Raw genomic sequence first — 23,602 nt, 5'->3', positions numbered from 1 at the left:
AACTGCAGCACGCCGAGCCTTCCTGTCCATCACCAACTCCCAGAGTTCACTCAAACTCACGTCCATCAGGTCAGTCATGCCATCCAGCCATCTCATCCGCAGCCCACCCACCCCCTTTTTTTTTTCAAATCAACCAACTTTTTATTCTTGAGAGGATAATATTAAAACATACCAGTTTCCAAGTCACTAGAGATGGTTTGGATTAAAGTAATTGGAAAGGGGATGCTACTTAATCTCATTTCTTCCGTGTCATCTGACACCTGGTATCTGATATTTTAGGAATGACAGGAACCATAAAAAGTGAGAAAAATAGGACTGTGTACAGATTAAGCCAGCATTATTAGATGTTTCTGAAAAATAACTTTTATTCTGAATCAGTGATAAGCTACATATTCATCTGCCACTATTTCAAGTCACAATTATATTGACATCTCTCCTTTGAAACACTGAACCGTTTTTTCTACTTTCCAAACATCATTTGAAAGCAAATAATTATTCTAAAGATAAAGCATCAGAAACAAATTATCTCCACCCAAGGTGACTTTAATTTTCAGATCACAACATTTTAGAGATACACCATTTAATTTTTCCTATTTTTACTTCTTCTTGGCAGTTTTTTCAAACTGAAAATTTAAACTATGACAAGAAAAGCATTCAAAACATAACACAAATATATACAAGAATACAAGAAAAGTTTAAAACAAAAATATTGCATTACAGTATCTCCAAATATGATGTGCTCTTGAAATGACCAAAAACCACAGGGTGCAGGCCCGCAACTCTCTCATATCCTACACAGATCTATGTTCATATCTCTTCATATATATGTATTTTTATTTAGCCTCTTGGTGCCTAAAGTAACTGAGACTCAAAAAGATACCTAATATGACATGTCAGGGTACCTGTGATTTTTTTACATCCTAATCTGAACACATCTTAATTGGTACAATATTACTCAATAATAGGCAAGCGATACATATGAAATGACATACTATAATACAATGTTTTCAGAATCATAAACAATTTCCATAATGACATGAAAAATCTGCAAATTAACTCACCTCATTATAAAGTGAAATTCTCATGTATCATAGTAAGAATGCTACTATTAGAAGCATTCTAAATTATTTCATTTTCTAGTGTAGAAAGGTTATGGTAGAAAAAATAAGGTGCATTTTTAATAAGCTACCAACAGCCTGACACATATACACTCCGTGCAAACTATCCAAGAAAATAATCCTTATTTTAATATGAGATGTTTCACTACACAGCTCAACTAAAGGTAAAATGAGAAATAGCTTTCCAGCATTAATATGGCATAATCACAGACAATTCAATGTGTGTGTATATATATATGCAGTCAGTGAAAATAAAGAATAACATTCCATCCTTTGATTTATTGTTTTTAAATTCTACCTTACCTTTTAGAATTGGGAACAAGTCTAAAAATTTTAGATAGTTTCCTAGTTTCCATAGCTAACTAGAAGACTAGATATTTTGATGGTCAGCTACTAGAAATTAATGATCCACTGGTGATACCCTTGCTGTGTTTCCTTCTTTACTATGAAACCGTAACCCTCTATTGCTATTTTGTTTCATGCAGCACCAACCCAACTTCATTTTTCCCTAAGAAAAATAAATATATAAAGAAGACACTGTGAGGCATATATTCACAAGGTCTCAATTTCTTAAAACATAAGTATGGGTATATTTATTTCTCTCAAATGCATACAAGACAATAATTACACAGCAACAAATCTTTAGTTCAACAATGATTTGATTCATAAGCATCTGAATGAAATTTACATAATTTCACATCCATACCCTTGCATTTTAAATACTGTAAGTAAAAAAGCCCCCCAAATAATCAATTCTTATATTTCCTATGTAGTCCTCTATACATCCAAACTTTAAAAAGTTACAAACTGAACATTATACAGAACATATAAATCATGTTTAAAAACTTGAGGTTTTAAAATCACTGCTCCCCAATATGATTCATAAAAGTCCTCATGCTGACAAGTGCAGTCCTAGGTGGTAAAGTAAACTGGAGGAGGGGAAGAAAGAAGAGACAGACACAAGTTTGCTGTCTTAATATTTTACTAATCCTGTCAGTTAAAAATGGTGATGTCATGAGAAATAACAGTTTAGGTTTAATATGAGGAATGGACTCTGCCTCACAGTTTGAGACATGCATTTCAAGTATTTTCCTATTTGATCTGAGCTCCCTGCAGCAAACTGATGCTGAAAGAGAATAACTATTTTCTTCCATACATTCTCTCAATGTCCGCCTGGTAATGTGTTTTAAGCTCTTTGCGTTTCAGCTTGAAGGCATCTGTCACCAGACCAGTTTCAGGGGTCCACGGTTCAGGGCTCAAACGAATTTTTACTGGAATTTCAAACTTTTCCAGACTTGCTGAGATTGTGGAAAAAAGAAATTAAAAACTGAACACAGAGTCATGAAAAATATACAATTAAAATTCTTAGCAAATAGTTTTAACTTCCTCAGTCTCCACACACCCATCAAAATGTAAAACCTACAGCTAATAAATCTCACTTCTAAGCAATTTATACCTCAGAAATACTAGAAGCAAAACATAGATACATATATAAGAATTATAATAGCAAAAAACTGTTTAGAAAATCTACATGTCCATCAACAGAATGAGTTGGATAAATTATGATATAGGCATAAAATGTACATAATTCATTCATTAAAAATAAGTTAGATCTATTGGTATGGGTATATAAAGATACTTGCCATATATTGTTAGGTTTAAAAAAAATGATTTTGCTTTGTGTTTGAACCCTACATAAACTTACATGCAACTAGATGTGTAGGACGAGGATACAGACAAAATAAACCATATGCCTCGAGGGGCTAGTATCAGGATTAAAAAAAAAGGAAGTGTCACGTTTGATCTTATACCTATTTGTTTTCTTTGAATTTATTTTTAAAAAATCACTTTAGAGGGCTTCCCTGGTGGCTCAGTGGTAAAGAATCCACCTGCCAATGCAAGAGACACAGGTTCAATTTCTGATCTGGGAAGATTCCGTATGTCTCAGAGCAACTATGCCCATGCGCCTCATCTATTGGGCCAGTGTTCTAGAGCCCGGGAGCTGCAACCACTGAAACCTGAGCACCCTAGAGCCCGTGCTCCACAGCAAGAGAAGCCACGACAAAGAGAACCTGCGTGATGAGAAGCTCACGTGCTGGAACAAGAGTGGCTCCAGCTCTCTGCAACCAGAGAAAAAGCCCACACAGCTACAAAGACCCAGCACAGCCAAAAATAAAATAAATCATTTTCTAAAAATCACTTTAAAAACTAAGAAATAATCAAGTTAAAACAGAAATCTAGTGACTGAGCCAGGATAGTCGCCGTGAGCTCTGAGGAAGAATGTGTGCTCCCTACTGTGTTTCTCACACACCGCTCGATACCAAGGAGATCTGCAAGAGGCGAAGGATTAGGGTGGTGGGCAAATGAGATCTGAAGAAGCACATTTCCTTATTAAGGCTGATTTTCTTTTCAGCACTTGTTTCACAAATATTTACCAGCAAAAATTATTGTGTAAAATGCTTTAGTAAACATTGTTTTAAAATACAAAAATGAATAGTTTCTGCTCTCAACTGGTATACTATTGGGAAAAGGGTAAACACTTAGCCATAATAATACATATATTTTTAAAGAATTGAATTCAAGATATAAGTGCCTTGGGAACAAAAATGATATATTAACTTAAATAACAAAGTTTCATTCTTCAAAGATTACAAGTATTTCAGGAGTGGTTTCTAACTGGAAAAGCCACCATGAGAAAAAGCAGTACGGTAGGGACCAAGCATTAAGGGACATGAGTCTGACAACACTGAGATGCGCGGAGACTCGCACACAAGCCCTGGAAGCCCACGCTCAGCTATAAACAGTCAGCACTGCACTCCGTGATTGGACTCAAAACGACGCTAGCAACAGCGATATACCCTACACCAGGTTTTAGAAAAATGAACACAGCAACAATCACGTGACAGGCTGGGGAGATGGGGACTCTAACAAAAACTATGAGTATTCCTTCCTTATTTTGCTGTGAATCTGTTTGTATATATGGTAAGCAAATGCTTTTGTTTTCTTCCCCCAGTTCTCTTGTCATAAAATATTAATAAGTTGACTTTATATCACAGTATTTAAGTTACAGGATATCAAAGTAGCAGAGTTAAAAAATCACTCAGGGGTGTACAAACACTTCTGGAGAAAAGGTTCATGTATTTTCAGTTGCACACAAGATAACTGTTTAATGTTAGGTGACAGTCTGACTTTGTTACTGTCTTTACTTGGAGCTTAAACTATGGTTTAAGGAAATGTATGTGGGTGCCAAGCTGACAATAGGAGGACTGTGGTGGTTTTATGCATCATCTGGACTAGGCTGGAGTTCCCAGTTATTCAATTTGAAAGTGGTTTTATAGATATGGCTAAGTCAGTTCAAAGATCTTGAGAGCTGAGCTGAAGCCCCCCTCAGAAAAGAAGCAATTCTGCCTATGGACAAGGGCTTTGATCCCTGCCTAAGAGCTCCAGTTCACTTTTTCAACAGCCTATCCTATACATTGCCAATTCTGTCCAGCCAGCCCCAGTGAAAAGGCACACCAACTGCCTGCCTTAAAAGTTTCCATTAAAAAAAAAAAAAGTTTCCATAGTTAAATATATTCAACCTACTGATTCTTTTTCTCTGGTGTGAATCAAATATAGACTTGGCTTAAAAATGAAGTTGGATCCCTTCTTCACATCATATATAAAAATGGATTAAGGACCCAAATATAAGGACAAAAACTACAAAACTCTTAGAAGAAAATATTTACTTGTAACTTAGATTAGGCAGTGGCTTCTCAAATGTGAAGTACAAGCAACCAAAGGGAAAAAGGAAACTGTTCCTTATAAAAATTAAAATTGTTGTACTTCAAAGGATACCATTAAGAAAGTAAAAACACAACCCAAACAATGGTAGAAAATACTTACAAATCACATATCTGATAAAGGATTTGCATCTAAAATATATAAAGACCCATATAGTGACAGATTTTATTTTCCTGGGCTCCAAAATCTCTGCAGATGGTGACTGCAGCCATGAAATTAAAAGACGCTTACCCTTTGGATGGAAAGCTATGACAGACCTAGACAGTATATTAAAGAGCAGAGCCACCACTTTGCTGACAAAGGTCCATGTGTAGTCAAAGCTACAGTTTTACCAGTAGTCATGTACAGATGTGAGAGATAGATCATTAAGAAGGAGGAATGCCAAAGAAGTGATGCCTTAGAATTGTGCTGCAGAAACTTGAGAGTCCCTTGGACAGCAAGGAGATCAAACCAGTCAATCCTAAAGGAAATCAACCCTGAGTATTCATAGGAAAGACTATGCTAAAGTTGAAGTTCCAATACTTTGGCCAATAAAAGGAAATAAAGTGTTGATACACGCTACGACAAAAATATAGAGATGAATATTACATGCTAAGTGAAAGAAACCAGTCATAAAAACCCATATACCACATGGTTCGACTTGTACAAAAACTCTAGAACAGGCAAATCCACAGAAACAGAAAGATCAGTGGCTCCCAAGGACTAAGAGGTCTGAGGTATGATGAGGAGTGCCTGCTGATGGACACAATATTTCTTTTTTGAGGTGATGACAAAGACAATGAGGTGATAACAATCTGAAACTGATATGGCAATGTGTACAATTCTGCCAACATACTAAAAAACTACTGTATACTAAATGGTTGAGTTGTTTGGTGTGTAAATTATGTCTGTTTATAAAATTTATTTTTAAAAAATATATATTAAGTATATAAATTTTTAAATTATGCTTAATTGTTTCAGTATTCCACCTTACAGAGAAACAATATAGGTTTCTAACTTTTAATTAGAAACCTAAACTTAATTCAGCATCAGTGCAAGGATTTTGAGTTACCTAGAAAAGCTGGCAACTATATTCAGGCTGATATACTACAAAACATAATTACTGCTGAAATAAAGGGTCAGAATAACTTCATCTGATTAAATGAGATCTACATTTTTCATTATCTTGAATGACATATCTAAGGAGAATAAAAATGCACACTTATATTTTACTTAACGCTGATGACTCAGACAGTATAGCTGTTTTTATTAAACCAAGAATATAAAACTACGTCTCTCTGTGGCCCCCTCCACAATACACACACACACACACACACACACACACACACACACACACACGGGTAGAGGATACGTGAGTACAGCCAACCACCACCACACTAACAGCATAGAGTCTTGGATGGTTCACTGTGGGCTGGGGTGTCTGGGAAGCCCAGCAGGGCCTTGCAAACAGCAGAGCAGAGTGGAGAAAGGGCAAACCCGGAAAACAGAAGCTGAGAGAAGAGAGCATTCTGATACGTGTACATCAGTGGTGGGCGTGGTGGCCTTGTGTGTCCCCAGAGGAGCCTGAATGGGGGTGACAAGCATGCTCTTCTAACCTAAGCCCTTGTCACAAAAACAGAATAAACAAGTTTAAGCATTCTCTTCCCATCTCGTTCCCAGAACCAGTTAACACTCTCACTCACCTGAAATAGCAGCTTCAGAAAGCACTTTAAGTACCTCGTTTTCCATTTCACTACTGTTACACAGCTCCTCCCAAGTCCCAGTAAGTCCTTTCTTTCGCGCTAATTCTGTTAGTTCCTTTTGATTTGGCACAACAAATCCAATGACGTAAGAATGATAACTGAAATATATAAAGGATAACTTAGTTAGGGCACTAAATGGCATATACCATGTTAACTGTGGTTACTGATTACACTCAGATTTAGTAGCCAACTCTCTACCATTTTAAAGAATACACATAAGGCATATTTGCCACACTTATTTCATGCAACAGCCAATTTTACTGTCTGATTCATAACACGTTCTGATGCTCTGGCAGAATTCATTGCTAAATAAACCTTAATCTGACATTTCATGATGAATTTCAGCTATCTATATAATAACTATTATGAATCATACTTTTAACAGAAATTAGAAAATTTATCTTTAAAAATTCACATCAATAGACTAAACAAAAATAAAAGCTAATGAAAGTAAGAAGCTGTTTTTAAAAAATTATGGCAACAAGTCAAACTAATGTGATTATATATATTTATTCTTTTGTTATCACGAGAATTTGTATTCTAGAGGAACTCAAAGCACACCCACAGAAACCAGTCACCTGAAGAAATGACAGCATCATCAGAAGAAAGACAGTTCTGGTTAATATCACACCAGAAAATCCGGAACTGTTAGCATCACTAAAGAAAACACTTCATAACTAACAGAGGGCACAATAATTTATAAATCGATATGATAAATCTCTGAAGTGGGCTGCACCTCAAAGTCTATTTCTAAACTGGTTCTTCTAATATCAGATTTTATTTTTTCATAATAAGTATTATGTTAACTGTGGCAGTAAGTCTTCTAAGCTGGCCACAAAACACTCAATCACTACCACTGGGGAATGATCGCCACATACAGTAGTGTTATGGAAAAATGTGAACAGTGTGTCAATCTGAAATTCCAACACATTTCCCAAGAGGCATTCCGGGATTTTAACTTTAAACTCTCCTTCCCAGCTGCCTCTGAATCATCATGGCTGAGAGACACTATGTGTGAAGCCACAGCTTAACCTAGCTTAAAGGGGAAAGGAAGCCCTCCTTTGGGGTTCCTGGGGCCCCAGGCAGGCTCAAATTGAGAAAGGGTAGTAAGAACTGAGCAGAGCACTGTTGGCCAACCAATTTCCTTCTTTACTCCCCTCTCCTCTAGACTGGTTGCGGGAAGCCTCCTTGTGTAGAAGGACAAGTAGCTCAGAGAACCAAAGCAGCGGGAAGGAGGGTTATTTCCCTCACCTTCCTATCACATGGGACTCTGCACCGAGATGCAAAACAGAAATCAGACAGAGGATGATGGAGAGGAGCCTCACAAGGCAAGAATCAACCAGTGGCTGTGATGAGAAGAGGAAAACACATGAGAAGGAAGAGGTCTCGGGATAATTATACAAAGAAGGCCAGCAGAGAAAGGAAGGGCCGACAGCATTACCAAATGTTTTAAGCAGCATAAATTCTATGCGCTTACCTGTTTGCATATGCACAAATGTTGTCTATTAGTGGGAGATTCTTCAAAGCAGCCTCCACCTTCCCAAGAGAAACATATTCTCCTGCCTGTAGTTTTACAAGGTCCTTCTTACGATCTGTGCAAAAACAGGGCCAGGAGCGGGGGCACATTGGAGGATAGTATTAACACACCTTTAATACATACAAATATTGACCATTCCCCACAAACACTGGCCATCCCCTAAGTAATTTGCGATCAGTTAAGTTCCTTATAAGAGTTATGCTGAAATTTAAAACACAAATAAAATGAGGCCTTTATTTCTGTACCACTGAATACATTTCTTTTAAAAACTTAGCTTCTTAAGGGACCCCATCCTCAGGGCTTCAGGTATGTTCTGCTCGACAGATTATGTCCCCGGGACACATTAATACCAGAAAAGTCAAGAATATATACTCAAGTGCCATGTGAAAGCTCACAGTCTATCGAAAGAGAGGCAGGATGAAAAACCATATTACTTCAGTACAACATGGTAGTGCTAAGTGTTCAGACTCTCCAACTTGCTGATTTGGGGAGAATTCCTACAAGTGAGGCCCAAACTGAGTCTTCAGAGAAGACTGAGCTGCAGCCAAGTGGAATGGCATTGGCAAACAACAGAGCTGTGCCAGTTTGCACTACTGCAGCACAAAGGCAATGGGGGCACATGGGTGAGCGGGGCCACCCTCAATTGAGCCTCTGGGAGCCACTCAAAGGTTTCCAGCAGGAAAGCAGTCAGTGAGATAGGGGTTCAGTAATCACGTGGTGGCCACGAAAGGGTGCATTCAGCAGAGGCAGGCATTGCAACAGAAAGGAATTTCTTGCAACAGGGTGGCAAAAGGTGCAGACCTGACCTACAATCACAGGAACAGGGAGAGATGGACAGAACGATCTTGAGGCATATTTTATAAGGTAAAGCAGTGGGATATGGATTAACTATGGAGAGCTGGCTGCAGAGGCTTTCACCTCCTGCCAGTGTCTAGATGTCATGACTAGGATAGAAGTGCCATTAACTGAGACAAAGAACCCAAGAGGAGAAGCAGGGGAATGTATTTTTCACCTGTCAGTCCTGGTACTGAGCTGCCAGGCATTCCTTAGCTCTCGATGGCAAGGAAAGGAAATGCTTCAGACAGGCAAGAGTCTTGCCCAATAACCTCTACATACACAAAAATGATAGCTTCCCGGGTAGCTCAGCTGGTAAAGAATCCGCCTGCGATGCAGGAGACCCCAGTTGATTCCTAAGTTGAGAAGATCCCCCAGAGGAGGGCATGGCAACCCACTCCAGTATTCTTGCCTGGAGAATCCCCATGGACAGAGGAGCCTGGCGGGCTACAGTCCATGGGGTCGCAAAGAGTTGGACATGACTGAGCGACTAAGCACAGCACACAAAAATGAATACTCCCTACTAAGAATCAGACTCTTTAAGGGTTATCTAGTAGTAATTAAAAATACCACTTCTGAATAGACCCTAAGGCCTCATAGCATGTCAAGCCTTATAAATTCCATATAGTCCCTCTTGTGCATTTTTACATTCCAGGGCTGATACAGAGACCATACCAACATTACAGGAAGATGAATTCTTATACTATTAAACAACTTCTCTAAATATGCAATCTCTTTTTTGAAAAGACACTACAGGAACATCTACTCAAAGAAAAACAGTATCAGCTGGCTCACCAATGATCTTCAAACAACCATCAGGGTCAAACTCCCCAATGTCTCCAGTACAGAGCCACCTCTGTCCATTTTCATCTTCAAAAAAATCAGCTTTTGTTTTTGCTTCGTTTTTGTAGTACCCCATTGTCACATTTTGGCCACCAATAAGAATCTCACCCCTGGGATGTGGTTTATCGGTATTGAAGTATCCACCTAGTAAACAGAATGATTTAGAGTTAATTGAATAGTTTTATCCCTCACGCATCAGGTGAATATTTGAAACTGCTAGTTTCCAAATAGGCTCATCTGATTTCGATCCAATTAGGGTTTTGCAAAGTAAGGCAGACACTATGAACAAAATTCATTATTAAATCTAGCTACAAATTTTCAGTTGCTTAACCATAAGCACTTCTGCTTTCAAACTACTATTCCAAGAAAAATAAACTCAAAACCCCAACAACTAGTGTATAAAACAGTTACATATGTACTGTGCAGGTCAGTTCCTTTAAGGATTCTGTAGAGACGCTTAAATATCATACTAATTGATAAATGTGTTAAATTGTGCATTTTGAGAATCAATCTCAGTATAAAGTCAAACAAGCATATATTTAGAGGATTTATTCCTTACAAATAACTTCAGAATGGTTCCAAGTTTATGAAACATTTTCACTAGTTTTGCTAAAAGACAGCTGAAAAGTGACACCCAAGGCTTAGAATCTCTTTGTATAAAAGAAAAGTGCATCCAAACAAACCAGAAATAACATGCACATGTTCATAGGAGCAAATATTTTAAAAATGACTAGTATTAAAATGGAATGAGCAAGAGATTTTTATGTAATTATAGTAAAAATTTCCTTCTGATAATTTTGGGTTGAAGCCCTCAGAGAAGAGAAAGAAAAAAGAAAAGAATAGGTTAAAATCTTCCATTTCATAGAATGAATTTTGCGATTTTGTTTCTATAAAATATGATCATTTGCAATTTATGGGCATTGTTCATTTAATACATCTTCAAATTTCCCCCATAATTCTTACTTGCATTTATGTAATAATAAAACAAGCAAAAAAACAATTCTTCAAAATCATCTTTGAAACAAGCAAAATAAATTCACTCACAGCTCTAGATAAAAATATTTCTATTTATAAAAAACAAAAGTAAGCACTTATGGGTGATTTTATATTCTAAAATAAGGAAGAAAATGAAGTACAATTCTAATACTATACAAATTAATGCTCTGTGGTTAAAACAGGTTATTACCTTCCTCCCAGTTCTTTAATTTGATTTCACAGCAAACTAATGGTGCTCCCACTCTGCCAGTATTGTAGTCCCACACTAAGACATAAACGAAAAAAAGTATTTGATTATGGTAGTTAATAAATTGCTTCATTTTTTTTTAATTACAAAGATTTATCCCAAAGCTTAGACATCCCCAGAGAACCTTTACAAGCAGAAGCAGCACACTGGTGAACCAGGCTGTGTAGCCCACACTGAGGTGTTTCGTTTCTTTAATCTGAAGTGGTTATAAATAAGACACTTTACAGAAGAGTCAGAATCTCCAAGAACTGTGGGTGCACATTTCCAGCACAGCAACAACTATAGCCCCTAACAGACAGGACAGGCCTGCTCCAGTTTCCCCAGATTCCATACCATCACATTTTCTTACACCCACTAAGTAGCTGCTTGATTCATGATTCTGCCTTCCCTGTTTTTAAGGATGAAGGAGCACAATGGTTTACAGCTATTCCACTTTCTTACTCGACTTAACACAGCTTTGCAGGACAAATAACATCTCCAGTCTTCAAAGTGAGACCTCTGAAGCTCCCCTCATATCAGCTTATGCTACCATACCCTATTTAAACTCATATAGTAAGAGTTCAGAGGCCAGGCTGGAGGTTCAGACTGTTCACTTTCAAAGATCTGGGGCAAGACTTCACCAATGAGTTACTACTGCATTAGGTTTCAAGGACCATTCAAATATCAGAAATAAAAGTTTGACACATGATACTTTACAGATTTATTTACAACATAAACCATCACTACTTACTCGCACAACCAATGGAAAACTTAAAAATCAAAGAAAGTAAGGCTCCTTAGGAACTGAACGTGCATGTTTTTAAGAATGCTTGTGTATATTCTATGAAACAAGACTTACAAGCAGCTTCCAAAAATATGAAAATGATAAAGAACACAACGGAAAACTGGAAAATATGGAAGTAGTGCAGGATAAACCTGGCATAAGAATGGAACACAAAATCCCTTACGGCAAAGAAAGGAAAATGAATAAGGTTTAGTGTCTACAAATATCTAGAGAAAACAAAGGAGAAGCATAATTTTTTCTTGGACTGGAAAACAAAGTAACTTTCCTCTATAAAAGGGCACATGGGGCACTAGACAGTCACCTGGGAACCACTTGGGTAATGGACCAGTCATCTAAACTTGTTGCCATGATAAATTTCTGGGAATTAGATTCTCCAGACCAAAATTAGATTCTCTAGTTTCTCATTGCACTTATTTTAACACAGACCACTCACCTCAATAAACATTTCTGAATTTGACCCTTAATAAACCTAAACAACTAAACAAACACACTAATTTTTGATATAAGGTCATATATGTATACAATATAGCTAATGTTTGTTACTAAACCTTTTTTTCTAGAATGCTGCTGCTGCTAAGTGTTAAGTAGTTTTTAATACTGCCTATCATAGTTTAACATGAAAAACTCCTCTAGATGAACTAGTGACATTCAGATATACCTCAAGGAGATCCAACCCATCCATTCTAAAGGAGATCAGCCCTGGGTGTTCTTTGGAAGAAATGATGCTGAAGCTGAAACTCTAGTACTTTGGCCACCTCATGAGAAGAGTTGACTCATTGGAGAAGACTCTGATGCTGGGAGGGATTGGGGGCAGGAGGAGAAGAGGACGACAGAGGATGAGATGGCTGGATGCTGTCACCAACTCAATGGATGTGAGTTTGAGTGAACTCCGGGAGTTGGTGATGAACAGGGAGGCCTGGCATGCTGCGATTCATGGGGTCACAAAGAGTTGGACACGACTGAGTGACTGAACTGAATACATTCTGAAAACTGATTTCAACAATCACAGTACTTGGGATTTACAGAAATATTTTAACTGATTTTCTATATACTTGCAAAAAACAACCCATACCAAAAGGGCCAGGAGTTGTACCCCAGCCTCTGCTGTAGACACCACTCTGCAGCAACACTAACCTTCTGTAATTGTTCCAGCCCCACAAGATTCAGTGAGTCCATACCCCTGACCAACAGGACAGCAAAAACAGATGTTCATGAATCGCTGTGTGGTTGCAGAAAGTGGAGCACCTCCACACAACAGAAGTCGAATATTTCCACCTAGCAAGCCTCGAACTTTCCGGAAAATAAAGCTAAAAAAAAAAAAAATCCAATCACAGAATTTTAAAGCTGAATAGGATTTTCCAAATCATTTAGACTAATCTCCCAATTTTGATATATAGGAACACCTCGAAGATAACTTAGGGTTCCGTTCCAGACCATAGCAATAGAGAGACTACAACAATAAAGCAAGTCACTTCAATTTTTGGTATCTTGGTATATACAAAAATTATGTTTATACTATACTGTGGTTTATTAAGAGCGTAACAGTATTATGTATAAACAGCAACACATACCTTAATTAAGAAAATACCTTATTCCTAGCAAATGCTAACCATCTGACAATAGAGGGTCGCCACAAACCTTCCATTTGTTTCAAAAGAAAACCACAGTTACTTGCAAAATACAATAAAGCAAAACTGAAATTGAAGTCGCTCAGTCGTGTCCGACTCTTTGCGACCCCATGGACTGTAGCCCATCAGGCTCCTCCCTCCATGGGATTCTCCAGGCAAGAGTACTGGAGTGGGTTGCCATTTCCTTCTCCAGGGATCTTCCTGACCCAGGGATCAAACCTGGGTCTCCTGAATTCCAAGCAGACGCTTTAACCTCTGAGCCACCAGGGAATGAGATGTTGAGATCAAGTGACTTATCCAAAGCCACAAAGCCAATTTAAGAGATTCTCTTGACCCACTATTTAAAACTAAATGTCTATCCAACTAAGTTTACTCGACCAAGAAAATGTGATTTTCTCTTAAGAACTGTAAGAAATGTTAGAATTCAAAATTGCCAGGTTTAATTTTGTATAGTAACAGAAATTCTTCGTTTATGGCCAGAATAATTAGTTTTATATCATTATATAATACATAATACTGAATAACTTTACTATATCTTCATGAAGTTTATTATTAAAAGCAAATTTTTTTTTCCTTTAGGTTATTTCATTAGAAATGTATACATATCTGTAAATAGCAATTTAGCTCTTTAGAATTTCACTAATTCAAAGTATCTGATAAATTTAAAAAGGAAACAACTCAAATATCTAATTGAAATGCTTCTGAAAATACACAGACTGCTTACTAACTTGATGAAAAGAGGGGAAGGGTTTTGTCTGTATTTTAATAACTTTGAAAAAGGCAAAGACCAAAAGGCAACCATTTAAAATATAAACGTCTATATAAATATATCTAATATATATGTTTGTATATATAGTAGTGTTAGTCACTTAGTCGTGTCTGACTCTTTGCAACCCCATGAACTGTGGCCTGCCAGGCTCCTCGGTCCATGGGATTCTCCAGACAAGAATACTGGAGTCGATTGCCATTTCCTTCTCCAGAGGATCTCCCTGACCCAGGGATTGAACCCAGGTCTCCTGCATTGCAGGAAGATTCTTTACCATCTGAGCTACAGGAAAGTATATAAATACATATATGTGTGTATATAAATACATATATGTATGTGTATAAACATGTGCACATATAAATACATGTTATATGTGTGTATAAATACATGTGTGTATTATATATACATATATGTGTATATATAAATATATATATAGTAGGTTTACAAAGCAGTTATGTATTTCACTGGAGAGATTAGTAAAAGGCAGGAGAAAATTATAAAGCTTTAAATGTGACACATTTGAAAACTATATTAATATCCCCATAAAAGTAATTTGAATGTCATACTGTTACTTTCTAATTTCTCAAATACTTTACAGTTAAATATACTTATTCTATTAGTGCCATGGGCGAAGGGGTGGAATAGGTCACAAAACGTTTAATATCTGGTTGCCATTTTCTAGTCATATCGAAATAAATTTAAAAGCAAAGAGAAACTACTTCTCAAAATAATTAAACTCATGTAAGTGGCCACCAAAGACATAAACACACTATTAGTACAATAAAATTTTTGGTGATAATATTTTTCAAATAACACTGAAAGCTTCTTTAATTGCTCATATTCTCATGCGAGATGGAATTTTTAGAGACCCTTAAGATAATTAATGTGAACAAATGATCAAACTATGAAGGAGAAGGAGAGCCTTTACGCACCTATCACAAAGCGGAGTACTGTGCCCTTTTGAAATCTGTTCCATTTTGTAATTATAGGCCAGAATAAACAGATTGCGTTGAAAACTGCTCATTTCATTCACTTTATTCATGACATTTTTGTAGATTCGATCCATGATTTCCTAAAAATATACAAATGACTTAATACAGTCAACAATGCTCTCGGCTACCTTATTTAAAAGCTTAACATCAGATTACTATTTCCATTAATAGAGACATTTTAAAAGAGACATTCCGTCAATAATAAACTTTTAAAATAGAGCCACACTTTGTTTAAAAATAAGATTTCAGTAAAAGTAATTTTTAATAGATGTTCAGCAATAGTAAAGAAGGGGACCTTAGGGCAGTAATCACTGATTCTTTACACTGCTTTGTTTATTTATCTGACTTGTGTGTGTTTGCTCAGCTGTGTCGAGCTCTTTGCAATCCCATGAACTGCAGCCTGCCAGGCTCCTCTGTCCACGGGACTCTCCAGGCAAGAATACACGAGTGGGCTGCCATTTCGTTCTCCAGGTTATCTTACTTATTCTGAGCTAAAAACTAAACTCACTAAATAAATGAACACCTATATGAAATGGCTTTTTAAATTCTCATAATTTTATCTTATGAAGATATGAAGTACTACATTCTCGGCTCACAAAAACCATGGGGTCATTTTGCTTGCTTGTTTTAATTTTTAATGCTGCACCCAGGAAAAAAATTTCCTTGCCTGCACTGTATTCTGCTTGCTACTGCTATTACTCTGATTTACTGACTTGAAATAGGTTCTCTCCACAATTTTATACTATATTTAATATTTATATGAATCAAAAATTTAAAGAAGGATATTATTAAAGAAACTACATACCTACTAAAACTCCAAAACTACTGATCATTTATATTTGATTTTGGAAAAACTACATAATAATGCTCGAATGTGAACATGTGGTGGGTGCAGTAGTTCAGTCGTGTCTGACTCTGCAACCTTTTGGTCTGTAGCCCGCCGGACTCCTCTGTCCATGGGATTCTCCAGGCAAGAATGCTGGAGTGGGATGCCATTTTCCTCTCCAGGGGATCTTTCTAACCCAGGGATAAAACCAGTGTCTCCTGTGTCTCTTGCACTGGCAGGAGGATTCTTTACCCTCTGAGCCATCCAGAACATTCGGTATCCAGTTAAAATTCAAACAAAATCAGAAAGTCTTATAAAATGTACATTAGGGGCACAGAAAATCACTATCGCCCCATTTCCATTGGTCTCATTCCCAGGTCCCTCCCTATGCCTGATACTAAATTAAGACACATAGTGCTTCTGCGTCAGTCATCCAGTTGTGCCCAACTCTTTGCAACCTCATGGACTGCAGCCTGCCAGACTCCTCCGTCCATGGGATTTTCCAGGCAATAATACTGGAGTGGGTTGCCATTTCCTTCTCCAGGGGATCTTCCCAACCCAGGGATGGAATCCAGGTCTCCCACATGGCAGGCAGACTCTTTACCATCTGAGCCATCACAGTGATTCTCGGGCAATTCAAAGTGGCCCCAACTTCTCTGTCTCTTTTTTCTGGTGTCCAGGCCAGACTGTCCCTAAGGGACTCAGGAGGTGTGATTTGCTTAGGAGGAGATGATCTCCAACCTTTCCTCCTATCTCCTGCTGGGCTTCAGGTCTCTACTAACAGCAAACAGATATCACAAAACTGATTTGAGCAAGAAGCTCTTTAAGAAAGGAGTTGATAATATCATATGGAAGCTGAAACTACTATTAAGCTGACTGCTTAATAAATAAGATGAAAATGATAAAACATGATCGAATACCTTCAGAGCTCAAGGTAATACAAGTAACAAATAAGGAGTAAATCCTACATAAACTACCTTGTCAACAATGTCTTTTCCACTAGCAGTTACATTCTGGAGATGCTTTTTTTTTTCAGCACTCAATACTGATTAATGGTCAATTCTTACCGGGACAGCTGCCATCAGTGTTGGTTTCAACATGGATGTATCTCCTTTGCTTCCTTTTTTTATTTTTGAAGACTACAGAGAGAAAAATAGGTTTACATAAAGTGATCATTATTTTAAAAATTCAATGAAACGCTTTAAAAATATATTACAAAATTCTGTAACTTTAGTCTGTGACATGACGTGGAAGTCACTCCGTTGGGTCCGACTCTTTTTGCGACCCCATGGACTACAGAGTCCATGGAATTCTCCAGGCCAGGACAGTGGAGTGGGTAGCCTTTTCCTTCTCCAGGGAACCTTCCTAACTCAGGGATCAAACCCAGGTCTCCCGCATTGCAGAAGGATTCTTTACCAGCCGAGCCACAAGGGAAGCCCATTTTAATCAACTCATATTCTAAATAGATCTTAAAAGGCAAGTTCTTTTGAAATGATTAACTGTTATCCGTATAGTATACTATCATATTGAATGAAAATTGTGTTAAAGATAATTATGGTTTCTTTTTTTTTTTAATTTTTGGCCATTTTTTAAAAATAAATTTATTTTAGTTGGAGGCTAATTACTCTACAATACTGTATTGGTTATGGTTTCTTAGTATCTCAAATCACAGAAATTCTGTTACCTGATCTGCTAAAGTCTGTGGTGAAGAGTAGCCGATGCGGCATCCATGGGAGAGACAGACAAGCTCAGCACTTAATTCTAAGACGTGGGCCAGAGGCAAATATCCAATGTAAACATCTTTCTCCCTAGAAGAAAAGGAAGATGCAAGAAGCAACAGTCAGGTGCTGTTTCTGTGAAAAGTGACTGCAGTGGGGGCAAGCTTTAAAAGGCCATGGGAGGACCCTCTGGGCTCCACGTGTGCATGCGTGTGTGTGTACGGCAGAGCCTGGGTGTCAGGGGAAGAGAACTACAATACAGCTCCTTCTGAAGCTGAGGAGGCAGACACACAAGGAGGTGGCTCCGTTTCCAGTCCTCCTGGAAGGTGCTCCCTAACTGAGCACTGCACAAGCAAAGCTCTAGAGCAGAAGAGATCAGCACTCGGAGGGTGTAAAAACATGAGGGATTCTGAAGCACAGAAGAAATCCAAGGAGGGATTTGATAGCTAATGGGATATCAAAAAGGACAGTTCAAAGAGAATCCACAACTGCCTGCCAGGAATCTCAGGAAGAGATTCTTGTTCCGAAAGTTAAATTATACATTATATAATAAAATGTGTATGTATACATGTGCATATTATTTCAAGAACTGCTTCCACTGTCAAAATATGAAGGGCAACTTCCTAGAAGGAACTAGTTGCTCTTAATTTTTTTCCTGAAAGTTATGCATACATAAGAGATTTCTATCTGCACCCCCAAATTCAATTCCACAGTAACATGTGTGTATTTATAATCGCTACACTTAAAGGCAACAAAAATATCCAACTGCTTTACAAGATCAGTCATCACAATACTGATTCCATCTCCGGGAATGTTATCCTCACTTCCCTAAAACTCCCTCCCGTCTGGCTTCCTCACTGATCTCTTTCCCATTCCCAGAGACCCACTCTCCCCCTGCTACTACCTGACTGTGCCTTAAAAGGAAGAATCAGAGACTGAATACAGAAGCTCAATAAATATATCCACTAAGTATTATCTGTTTACTGGAATTATAATACTGAGGTAAGAAAATGACTAGATGGTAACAATATGAACTGATAAAAATATTTAAGACATTTAAATCAGGTCAAGTTTGCACTTTTAAAGTAAAAAGTAAATATTAACAATGATACCTTTTAAACCCCACAACTATAATTATTTTGTAATTTTAATGTCTTTTTTGAAGAAATGCCTAACTGTAAACAGACTCTGAAGGACTAACTTGATCATATACTATGAAACAACATTAACGTAAGTAATTAACGTAAATACCAACATACCCAAGTTCCGGAATCCTCTCTGCCATCCCAGTGATCCCAGCAATGATGTTGCTATGAGAGATCATGACCCCCTTGGGGATTCCTGTGGATCCGCTTGTGTACATGATCACTGCAATATCTGAGGGCGCTGGTTTGCTGAGGGGTTTGTTTTCTGCATTAGAGAAGACACATACTCCTGAGAAATTTACCTATATCACCAATTTTTTCATAATCATTTGTTAACTCAACAACTATTAATTGTACTCACACAAAGGTCGATAAAATAAATCAAGTCCCTACACATGAGACATAGTCTACTTGGACAGATGTACACAAATCTATAATTTATAAGAGTTATGAAGAAAAATAAAGCAAGACCAGGTGAGAAAATGTTAGGAAAAGGGGCAGGAAACGAAGGTGAAGTAACTGCCAGGACCCCATCGTGCAGTCTCCAAGGTCATGCCTACAACTCTGGATTTCCCACTGCGTGGAAAGCAACGTCATTTTGAACAGGGGTTTGTCCGCAACAAGGATCACATTAGCTACTGTGTGGCTACCTAACTCAAAAAGGAAACAACAGAAGCAGAGAGACAAAAGGCTATGCCAGTGACTCGACTAAGAAATTAGACTAGGGTACCTAGGCATTTGCTAAAACTGTTCTCTACTTCACAGTGTGAAGCTAACATGGCTATACTCAGAATTCTTCCCCCTTTGGCACAAGCCCAGGAACAGCAGGCAACATCCCAGACAGGTGACACAGTAGAAAAACAAAGAGAAGTAGGTCATGGACAGCACCACTTCTCTGCCTGAATTAATCTTGGAACTACCCTAAACGTGGTCTTCTTCAGTAAACAGGGAAAACATTTTAAACTTGTTCCCAAGTGCACCCTTGCTCTCGTACCCGTCAAGATATATTTCTTGACAACTGTTATTACTCAAGTTCTTGCTTCCTAACCTGCCAGTCACTCCTTTGTCCCATGGTGCCATTCTCCACTGCCACCACTTTCTAGGAACTGTTCTCTGAAGCGACTCTGGCCAAGAAGTCCAACGGTGCTTTTGCAGTCTGTGTGTCACTAGGCTCCTCCAGTGTGCCTGCTCCTATGAAAGACTCCCACCTTCTAAGAGGCTCCTTCCACTCAACCCCCATGAATCACACACCACCCATCTTCTTCCTTCTTCTCCAGGCAATTCGTGGTGGCCTTTGAAGGTACCTTTCTCTATGGGTGTCACCTACTCCCTTGGCTTTAATTAAAACCTGCTCTCAGCTTCTAAATCTTTTAACTCCAAACTTAACTCCAGCATACTAGACTTGTACACGCCACTGCCCACTACAAAGCTGTATTTGAATGTACCATGTACACCTAAATTCAACATGCACAAAATTAACCTCAGCATAACCCTGTTTCCAAGCCAAGTGAAGTATAGCCCTACCATCCTAATAGCTTTTATGAAATCCTACAAGTTTAATGACATCATTTCTAAAACTAACTTTAAACCATCTAAAAAGGAGAACAGGAAAACTGTATCATGTATAAAAGTATTTTAAATTAATTTCAAATAAATACCACTTTTAGAACATTCATAAATTAATGTTTGTATTTTTCCTTAAGTTTTTTTTTAAAGGGTAGATGATGGTATACTTAGGGTGACCTTTCTTCCCAAAGTGATGATCTGGAAACCAGTTTATCACTTGATCTAACTTTAGAATCAGATATCTGGATCACATCTAGAGAACACAGTCACTGCAGAACATACACAAGGAAGCAAGGAACTGCCACATACCCACGCTGGCCTTGGCTCCCAGAGCCTGCACGGCGGCCATGGTATGCACGATGACGCCCTTAGGGAACTCAGACCAGGTCGGCGGCTTTCCATCTACAGTGATGATGTGCCGCAGGCGAGGGACCAGAGAAACGATGTCCTGGAAAAACACAAGGATTCACTGCATTTTTCTCTCAACGTGAGTGAACGTGTGTGCGTGCTCAGTCATGTCCGACTCTGCAACCCCATGGATTACAGCCCAGCAGGCTGCTCTGTCCATGAGAATATCCCAGCAAGAATACTAGAGTAGGCTGTCATTTCCTATTACTGGGGATCTTCCCAATCCACAGATCAAACCCACATCTCCCGCATTGGCAGGTGGAGGCTTTACCACTACGCCACCTGAGAAGCATATTCTTTATTACTCTGTATTAACGAGCTTGGCAAATAATACAGGGCACAAGAAAAGTAGTTTACCATGTTTCAAATTATTAATTTCTTGCCTCAAAATAGCAAGGGTGAAGTGCACTGGCATGACTACCCCTTTTTTCAAATGGACAACTATTGGTTTGGAATATATGTTGCTGTTTTACAACATTAGATTTACTGTGTATACCTGTTCTTTGGTATACTTAATCAATAAAATTAATTCCTTGCAAAAATGGGCTTATAAACACACACTGCCTGAACTACAGGGTAGCCAAATGTTCCCCATGCTTTAAGAGGCAAATAAAGATATGCGGAGAAAGGAAGGGGATGCTCTTATAAGCTTGTTTTTTAAAAAAAAGTCAGATATTGTTTTCATAGAGAGTACAGAGACTAAAACTTCTTTCTCCCATAGTTTCATAAAGTCGTTAACTTCCCTTTAAAAAGTTCTGAAACTTGTACTCAATGTTTCAGAATAAGTGAATTACTAGTTTTAAAAAACCCTTTAAATTAAAAATTTACTGAAAATAGATGAGCACAAGATAGAAAAGCTGTAACCCCTTCACCTTCCACATGGATTTGGAGCTCTGTGTGCAACTTAAACACAAATATATATGAAATCTACTTTTTCTTTCCTAAAGGAGACTAAATTATGATATTCCCCAACATTTAGAGAGATTTTAAAGATCATAAAAGAATTATGTTTAATAATGAACTCATGATACTGAAAATTCTAAAGTATGGGACAGTTATTAGAAAACTAGTTCTCACCTTCAACTTTGTCTGCAAGAGTTCTTTACTAGTAATGATGTTGGTCACCTCTGTTTCATTTAATCCATGAACAATTGCTGGACCGCCTAGAGTAGCATACAGCGTAACAACTACAGGGAAAAGAAAGGGCAAGTCAAATACTTGGACGTTTCATAGATGTACGAAGTGCAATTAAATAAAGCCTCTCTGACCACTGACGGAACATCTAAACCCTAAAATGTTAGATCCATAATTTTTGATTTAATTGTGCTGTGTTATTCTAAATTATTTTAATATATTAACATGACGCCTACTCACTCTTCTATAATTCCCCCACAAAATTTCAACATTTTAAAATTTTGTTTTCTTTCACCTACAGATGCTACTCTGGAACTGTAATGTTGATTTGACTTCTAAAATGTCAAAGTCATAGATGTTAACTATTTGATACTAAAATATAAAAAGTATACCAATAAAATAACACACTGAATGTCATATTTAAGATATTATTTCTTTTAAAAAAAATAGCACTAATGAGTGGTAATACTATTCTACAGTAGAAAAATTTTAAGAAAAAGTCTTAGAAATGCCAAAATTAAATAATAATGAGGAGGAGGACTTCTATATGCTTTCCACCTAACTCAAAAGAGTTAAACAAAGTCACTTTAAGAGATAACTAAAGCTTCTTAAAAGAAACACACTGTAAACCCAAACCTGTGAAAACAAAAAGGTATACCAGTTTAAAAACAAAATACAGTGGAGGCATTTATAACAAGAAACTTGATGATAAAAATTATCTTTTCCATTTCATCTTAAGTATAAAACAATGTCCATGTTTAATACCACAATTGACACCATAACCTCTGAACGAAACTTTACTTAGACTACCTCACAGGCATCACAACTTCCACAAGTTGTGTTACAGTTATACAACATAAAAATTCTCTATCGTTTAACTAGCAGCTAGGTTTGAGTATTGAAGTGCTTTAGAGGCCAGCTGTCAACTGTAGAAATGGCCTAACAAGATGACACTAACTTTAAAGGACAATTCTGAGAAGGGGTAGCAGAGCAATGACCCACAGGTATAGATGTAGTTCCCCAGACCCAGAAAGTCCCCTCAGAATTGGCTCAAGTCCTCTTACTACGTGGGTAATTTGTTCCACAACTGGTTCCTTTTCCAAAACAGACCAGTATGTCTTAAGTTGTAACAAAGGTGAAAATTAACATCAGAATTTTATCTCAGGAGGAAATACTTATCATAAATAGTAAGCATCATCTCTCCCACAACACTAGGTCCATGCTTCGAGAAGGTAAGGAAGCCCACGTACGCTGAAAATTATACATGAAGCAGGCCTGAGCAGCGACCATCCACTCAGCCCTGGTTTCACAGAAGATGGCGATGTTGGTCTTCGGCTTCTGACCCAGCATCTGTAAGCCATTCCCAAAATTAAAGGCTCTCACAAAGACATCTTCATAGGAAAGCCAATTATAGCTTCCAAGAATAACCTGATAAAACAAACAAAAACACACACACAAAGAGCTTTCAATCATCAAAGTATTAATCTCCAGAAGGATGCCAGGATGTGTTCCAAATTTCAACAGAAAGTTATGTC

General features: G+C 37.8%; 1 protein-coding gene across 1 annotated transcript in view; it reads right to left on the bottom strand.

The window, feature by feature from the left end:
* Window positions 1–345: 345 nt before the first annotated feature.
* ACSL3 (acyl-CoA synthetase long chain family member 3) overlaps window positions 346–23,602 on the bottom strand; it is a 70,607-nt gene continuing 47,350 nt past the window's right edge. The window contains exons 3-15 of the mRNA XM_069574661.1: window positions 23,318–23,495; window positions 22,011–22,120; window positions 20,835–20,973; window positions 19,074–19,224; window positions 17,781–17,904; window positions 17,164–17,235; window positions 15,211–15,350; window positions 13,019–13,191; window positions 11,044–11,118; window positions 9,810–10,001; window positions 8,121–8,235; window positions 6,584–6,741; window positions 346–2,416 (exon numbers count right to left, since the gene is read on the bottom strand). Of these exons, the coding sequence (XP_069430762.1) occupies window positions 2,259–2,416; window positions 6,584–6,741; window positions 8,121–8,235; window positions 9,810–10,001; window positions 11,044–11,118; window positions 13,019–13,191; window positions 15,211–15,350; window positions 17,164–17,235; window positions 17,781–17,904; window positions 19,074–19,224; window positions 20,835–20,973; window positions 22,011–22,120; window positions 23,318–23,495 (1,785 nt within the window). The 3' untranslated portion in view covers window positions 346–2,258. The remainder of the gene's footprint in view (window positions 2,417–6,583; window positions 6,742–8,120; window positions 8,236–9,809; window positions 10,002–11,043; window positions 11,119–13,018; window positions 13,192–15,210; window positions 15,351–17,163; window positions 17,236–17,780; window positions 17,905–19,073; window positions 19,225–20,834; window positions 20,974–22,010; window positions 22,121–23,317; window positions 23,496–23,602) is intronic.

The sequence above is a fragment of the Ovis canadensis genome, chromosome 2 (genome assembly GCF_042477335.2).
Source record: "Ovis canadensis isolate MfBH-ARS-UI-01 breed Bighorn chromosome 2, ARS-UI_OviCan_v2, whole genome shotgun sequence".
NCBI lineage: Eukaryota > Metazoa > Chordata > Mammalia > Artiodactyla > Bovidae > Ovis > Ovis canadensis.
This window is presented reverse-complemented; position numbering and strand designations above follow the sequence as displayed.